This window comes from Microcaecilia unicolor, chromosome 6, assembly GCF_901765095.1.
Source record: "Microcaecilia unicolor chromosome 6, aMicUni1.1, whole genome shotgun sequence".
NCBI lineage: Eukaryota > Metazoa > Chordata > Amphibia > Gymnophiona > Siphonopidae > Microcaecilia > Microcaecilia unicolor.
The window spans coordinates 19,956,661-19,964,041 of record NC_044036.1 but is presented as its reverse complement, the minus strand read 5'-3'; the positions used below and the strand labels follow the sequence as shown (position 1 = coordinate 19,964,041).

Below are 7,381 nucleotides of genomic sequence, written 5' to 3'. Positions count from 1 at the left end.
ATGAACCTACAAAGTAGTAAACTTAAAATGAATCAGAGAAAATTGTTCTTCATTCAACGTGTAATTAAACTCTGGAATTCGTTGCCAGAGAATGTGGTAAAGGCGGTTAGCTTAGCGGGGTTTAAAAAAGGTTTGGCCAGCTTCCTAAAGAAAAGTCCTTAAACCATTATTAAATTGACTTGGGGAAAATCCACTGCTAGTTCTGGGATAAGTAGCATAAAATGCATTGAACGTTTTTGGGATCTTGCCAGGTATTTGTCACCTGGATTGGCCACTGTTGGAAACAGGATAATGGGCTTGATGGACCTTTGGTCTGTCCCAGTATGGCAATACTCACGTACTTATGTACTGTGAAATTCAAAATATCATCTTTACAGGTACTGGCTTTAAGTACTCATTCTGATTCCCTTTAGTTTTGGAGTCAGACTTCTGAGCACATAAGCTTTTTTTTTTTTTTTTTCTAATATTCTGAACTGCTAACCCAGAGTTCGGCCTGATCCCGTTCAGGTTCTGGGCCTGATCCAGGCTCCCCCAGCTCCAGATCGGCAGCAGCATCCCAGTGTCTAACTTTTTTTTTTTTTCCTTCCTTCTTTGACAACTCCTACTCCGGGCTGGGATCAACTCCTCTGCACTTGCTAAATGCGGAGCAGAGCGGCAGAACTTCCCCAAAGCTGACTTGGGGAGGTATCATGCGATCCAACGCGGGGCTGCAGTGCCTGATTCTCATCCTGCTCCTGCAAAGGGGGACGTCCAGACTGGAGCAGGCAGATACGGGACAGTGCGACCTCCCGCAATCGGTAAGCTGCTCCCCACCCCCCTTTGCATTTTGTCCTACACCTTTCTCCCCCCCCCCTCCTGCTTCCCTTGGATTTAAGGAGACTTCTGTCCTCCGGGCAGGAAAAAAAAAAAAGCCAGTGCAGAAGTGAAAGTACAAATTACAACTACGAAAGAGCGCCTTTCAGGGTCAGCTGCAAACACTTTTCCTGCACCCCTCACTCTCTCTCTCTCGGCTGCTCCGAAGCCTCCTCCAGCTTCCCATTCTGGAAGGTTTCTGAATGTTAAAACGTTGCCAGTGCTGAGCTCAGTCTCCTCCGACTCACCCAGGGTAAGAGATCCCCCCCCAGCCTCCTTCCAACATTCCTTCCCTCCTACCGGGGAAAACGCGTTCGTTTTTCTCAGAAGTGGCCTTTGTACGTTTTTGAATTTTCAGAAGCCTGAACAGAATTTGTCCGTCTACTACGGGCAGATCTGACCGTCTGCCCAAACGAATTCACACACATCTAAGTTTGCTTCGGTCTGGCCAAACGCACTGCAGTCTCGGATTATTTGCACTCGTGTCCTGGCCGTATGGGACACATATACGCATTTCCTAATTCCCATTCCAATTCATTTTGCGATGCATCTTGGTTCTTTTAATATATTCTGTAGAAAAGGAGACTAACGATTGCTGTCTTTTTCTCTGTTTAGCAAGCAGATATGAACTCTTTCCTGTGGACGATCAAGAGAGACCCTCCTGCCTACCTCTTTGGTACTATTCACGTCCCCTACACCAGAGTGTGGGACTTTATCCCTGAGAACTCCAAGAGGGCATTTCAGGACAGCACACGTGTGTACTTCGAACTGGACCTCACCGACCCCTACACCATCTCAGCCCTGGCCAGCTGCCAGATGCTGCCCCATGGCAAGAACCTGCAGGACGTGCTGCCCGGCGACCTTTACCTGCGGCTGAAAAGACACCTGGAGTACGTCAAGCTAATGCTGCCCCACTGGATGTCCCCGGACCAGAAGGGGAAGGGGCTGTACGCGGATTACCTCTTTAATGCCATCGCGGGCAACTGGGAGAGGAAAAAGCCCGTCTGGGTGATGCTCATGGTGAATTCCCTGACAGAGATGGACGTCCGGTCCAGGGGGGTTCCCGTGCTGGACCTGTACTTGGCTCAGGAGGCAGAGAGGATGAGGAAGAAGACGGGGGCGGTGGAGAAGGTGGAAGAGCAGTGTCACCCGCTGAACGGGCTCAACTTTTCCCAGGTAAGGGACATACTTCTGGGCAGATCCTGGAAATAATTGCAGGTGAAGGTGGAGGAGGGGCCGTAAGCCAGGGCCCTGTAGCATGTAATTAGCTAATTAACTGCAACGTGCAAGTGACAGAGCAGATCGTTGGCCTGAACAGTGAACATAGGGGATAACAATAATTACTGTCATTTAGATGGTGCCAACGGGCATATTCAGCACTGAACACTGAGACACTCTCTGGAGTTTCCAATCTAGGAAGAATGGACAGATATAAACAAATGAGAGGACCTGAGTTAAAGCAGCGAGGCTGTCATAGGCCAAGTTGTGTGTTAGGTAAAAGAGGGGGAAATGCCCGAATCTTTGTGAAAGCGAGGGTGCCTATCATTGCATCCCCTCCCCCTGAAAATTATAGTCCCCCCCCCCCCCCCCCCCGCCACCAACACATACATTAGAGAGGTGCATTTGTCGGAAGAATATGGAAATTGTTGATGCTTCTCGTGCCATTTTGGTATTTTTTTCTGTGTCATAAATAGTGTGAACTCCATCCCGATAGCGTACTTTCTTTCCGAAAACTGTGCACAACTCACAACTACTACTACTACTTAACATTTCCAGAGCGCTACTAGGGTTACGCAGCGCTGTACAAATTAACAAAGAAAGACGGTCCCTGCTCAAAGGAGCTTACAATCTAAAGGACGAAATGTCAAGTTGGGGTAGTCTAGATTTCCTGAGTAGAGGTGTACTGGTCAGGTGCCGAAACAAACACAATTAAAAAAAAAATCAAACAAAGAAAATGAAAATTCCTGTGAACACTATGAGAAACTAAACCAAACAATATTTTTTGGGCTGCACACCCTAAGAAATATACAACCTCATTCCTCCCCCCTCCTTCTTCGCTGACCTCATGGTTCCAACCCTGTCCCTCTCCTGGATCTCATGGAACCCTTTCTCTTCCCTTTACCTTGGGCTTTATGGTCTTGCTCCCTCTTCACAGCAGTCATTCTGACTCTCCCTCCTCTCTGCTTTCACTCATGGGCCCTTCATCTCCTCCCTCTCATTATATCCACCTGGCTCCTTCTACCACCTTCAGCCAGATGCACTAAACTTAACGAGCCATTAACGAGCAAGTAGTAAACCCTGGCATGCACTAAAGGCCATTTTCCGATCACGGTAGCAGCTAACGAAAACGGAATGCAGATGATCCTAAGGCTATTGCAAGGCTATTATAATGAGATGCACTACGGTTTTCCGATCCCCTTACCGTGAAAAAAACCTGAGGTCTGCACCTCTCGTTAGGCTGGGGCTGCTGTGAATGGGCCCATGGAGACCAGTGGGAAAGCGCCTAACACCCATGTTAAAAAAAAAAAAACAAGCTGCATATCCCAAGTGCTCGTCAGGGACGTCCTTCTAAAGTGCCTAACATGGACGTCCTTCAAGGATGTCCCTGACGTGCCCTTGGCTTCTTAAGGATCCAGGGAATCCATGTCAGGAGAGGGGGGGGGGGCTTCTCTTGACCTGTTGTCCTTCTCCTTACCACCACATGGCTCTTCTTCCATTTCTTGGCTTCCTAACTCCTCCATTTCCTCACCCTCGAACATATGGCTCCCGCTCCCTCCCCCCTCCCAACTCTTTCCTTAATAACGTGGTTCTCATTTTCCCCTTCCACCTCCCCCCACACCTCACGGCTCCTGCTCCTCTCATCCCGTGGTCCCCATGCTCCTTCATAGTGCCCTGCTTTCCAACCCCCGGATCTTCTGACTCCCCACGTCCTCTCACTGACCTCATTGCTTCTCTCTCTTTCCAGCATTGTGGATCCCTGTTTTCTTCCCTCCCCCCAAGACTTCTTAGCTCCAGCAATGAAGTTTGGCAGTAGTAGTAGAACGAAAGAACAGAGAATAAGGGGGGAAGTTAGCAAGGTGGGTTATTTTACCATGCAATTATAGCACAGGTTCCATTTCATGCAAAGAGACCATGTGCTAAAAAGATGCAATATGTTGTAGAATAATTCATCTTAATGGTAGCCCATCTTGATAGGAATAGCGTGTTTTTTCTAGTGAAAAAGCTGCAGGTACTCAAATGCCAGGCCAGGGGTGAGGTGATCACTGAGAGACTCACCCACAATAGCCAGGCCCCCTGCAACCAGTCACATAATCTATGACAAGGCAGAATTGGTGTGTAGAGCCTGAGCTCTTTCATTAAAACTTGGGGACCATGGGTCAATTTTAGCAGACAATGGAAAAGGTGCCAGTGCTCAGTACCCCCAAGTACCCCCTCAAAAAAAGGAGTGAGTTCACGGAAAGGGTGCTGGAAGCGTGGAATGGCCTCCTGGTGGAGGTCATGGAGACGAGGACTGTGTCAGAATTTAAGAAAGCATGGGACAAGCATGTGGGATTTCTTAGGAAAAGGAAGAGTTAGGGGTTACGGAGGATGGGTAGACTGGATGGGCCTGTTTTATACAGGAATAAAGGCACCTCTTTTCCTTTATAGAATACCAGTGTAACTGCTGAAATAGCACCTAAAATTTGGAGAGAACATAAGCGTATGTACTTAAACACCATAGACACACGTATAACTAATAGTATTCTATGTTACACACAAATAAATAAATAAATCCAAATAAATAAATAACTCTGGAATTCGTTGCCAGAGAATGTGGTAAAGGCGGTTAGCTTAGCAGAGTTTAAAAAAGGTTTGGACGACTTCCTAAAGGAAAAGTCCATAGACCGTTATTAAATTGGACTTGGGGAAAATCCACTATTTCTGGGATAAGCAGTATAAAATGTTTTGTACTTTTTTGGGATCTTGCCGGGTATTTGTGACCTGGATTGGCCACTGTTGGAAACAGGATGCTGGGCTCGATGGACTTTTGGTCTTTCCCAGTATGGCAATACTTATGTACTTATGTAAAATGTGTGTCCTGCCTAATGCCCCTCTGTCAAATATGTGATTATGTTAAGTGGGAGTGGGTATTTGCAAAATAGCGCTTAGCATGCTTAGAGATCTGCACCAAAATCCAGGCGTATTCTTTAACAACGTGTGTAACTTAATTGTCTTACAAGCTAATCAGCTTTGATGACAGCACTTAACAAGCAATAATGAGCGCTAATTGGAAATAATTAGAATTTACTCACACAAATCGCTAAGTGTATTCTGTAATGAACTGCACCTAAATATTAATACGCATAGGCAAAAAGGGGCGTGGTTATGGGCAGAGAAATGGGCGTTTCATGGTCATTGCAAAATTTACGTGCATAGTTATAGAATATGGCCCAGTGTGCGTAAATCTACGCGCAGGGATTTTTTGCCACGTTTGGGCAGGGTCTGTGAGGATGACCCTGATCCGGTCTTGCATTCACTGTTTGCTGCTACTATTACTGTGCTTTGGGAATGACCAGGTCTGAAGGGGAGTCCATGGGCAGAGGAAATGGAAGCCCACAGTGTGAATCAAGGGAAAGGGGGGAGGGGTAGTCAAGGTCCAGGTGAGAACCTGAACTTGCCAGTGCATATTTTGGGGATTTGAAAAGTGTGTGTCTGGAAAGCTCACCCTTCCACTGTTAAAAGTGGATATTATGGCCCTGTAGCTCTCCTCTGTTCTGTGTCTTGGAGGGTCCTTTTCAGATAGAAAAAGTGGATAAGATGTTTCTGAATTATATTTAAATGAACCTAACTGGAATATATATATTCCACGCTGTTCCTCAGTATATATATATATTTTTTTACTGCTGTTTATGTGACTAACAAATGTTTCTCATCGCACACTGAGGAACAGTGCAGCATGATTTTCCTATATCTAGAGCCTCTGATTTTAGGTTTTAACTAATAAAACAGCTCTGATGCAAACATTAAAATAGGGATAAACACCAGGAACACGGCTTTTCATTCTCACCTTCCTTTCTCCTGGCTTGTTTTGTGTCTCCATTGATAACTCCTAAAGGACACAAATGTACCTATCTAATTCTACCGAAAAGGGTAGCAAGGGTCATGGGGTGTGAAAATACCATTAAGCACTCACTCATTTCTGGTACCGTCCAGGATCCTCTAATAAGCTGCAAAACAAATACCCAAAATTTCAATTTATAAGCACCCAAGAACAGAATCCTTATCTCTGTAGCAGTTCATGATCTGAACTGGCTGAAATTCACTTCTCATTGTTTTGCACCAAATCTCCATGCTTTGAAACTATCAGTGAAAACACTTGAATGACTGATGGGTCGTCTGAATCATCCTTTTTAAACCTGATCCCTATTTCTCTAAGATGTTGCCAGCTATTTTCCTATTTAAGAACTGGAAATTAGAAAAAATACATGCCTACTTCCTGATAAATCCTTTTGAATTGTACTTAGGTATTATAGAAAGTGTTCCTCTCGACCTCCCAGTTCAGTGTTTCTGAAAATTGCCCTGGTCATCCCGTAGCCAGTAGGGTTTTCAGGATATCCACAGTGTGACATGCAGATGCAGGGGATACTAGTTCCTCAAGGGATTCAAACTCATCTGTATCTTTGTTAGGGATAACCTAAATACTTCACCAACTGTGGGATTGTCAGGGCAGGTTTAGTGCATCCTGTTGCTGGTGGCCAATATTGTCCCTTTGATGCTGCTTTTAACTCATATCCCTTACTCACTTGTTCAGTACCCGTATTTTATCATTCCCACCTTAGTAATTCCCTTATCTCTTATTTGTCCTGTTTGTCCTAATTAGATTGTAAGCTCTGTCAATCAGGGACTGTCTCTTCATGTTCAAGTGTACAGCACTGTGTATGTCTAGTAGCACTATAGAAATGATAAGTAGTAGTAACCATAGAAAATGAAAATCGAAGCCAAGCTGAGGAGAGATACATTTTGTTTTCTTTTTTAAATACGTCCACAATTTTCCACCAGCCGATTTTCGTGATTTTTTACTTTTTTTGATAATAGTTTTTATGAACTGTGAAGGTTCATTGCTCCACTTCTGCATGTTGTACGAATATTTTTCAGCCTTTGCAAAAGCTGCCACAAAAGATTACTTAAACCTGTGTAGCGAGAAGGAAAACTAGTTATTCATGCAGAATGAGGAACACAACTGGGCTGGCGGGGGTAAATGTAAAAACAGGGCTAAACTGAGCCTTTCACAAGCCAGAGAGAACTTTTAGTCATTGAGCTAAAATCTTCAAGGACGCTTATGTGAAGTGATTGGTTCTTTCCCAGGTCACTTTCCTGCTCATGCCCGAGAAACTGGCATTTTGCTGCTTTCTTCCCTGGGGTTATCGTGTTGTCCCTTGTCATTCTTGGTGGGTGATGCTGTTTCTTTGAAAGAAGAACTAAAGAAACATTAAAATAAAATAAAACAAAACCAAAAGGATTTCACCAAAGGAGAAATCGGAGAGAAATT

At 44.9% G+C, this 7,381-nt stretch overlaps 1 protein-coding gene across 2 annotated transcripts in view; it reads left to right on the top strand.

Moving 5' to 3' along the window:
• Positions 1–661: 661 nt before the first annotated feature.
• Positions 662–7,381, top strand: part of TRABD2B (TraB domain containing 2B) — a 499,500-nt gene continuing 492,780 nt past the window's right edge. For both annotated transcript variants that reach the window (XM_030207549.1, XM_030207550.1), the window contains exons 1-2: positions 662–797; positions 1,468–2,028. In XM_030207549.1, the coding sequence (XP_030063409.1) occupies positions 690–797; positions 1,468–2,028 (669 nt within the window). In that variant the 5' untranslated portion in view covers positions 662–689. The remainder of the gene's footprint in view (positions 798–1,467; positions 2,029–7,381) is intronic.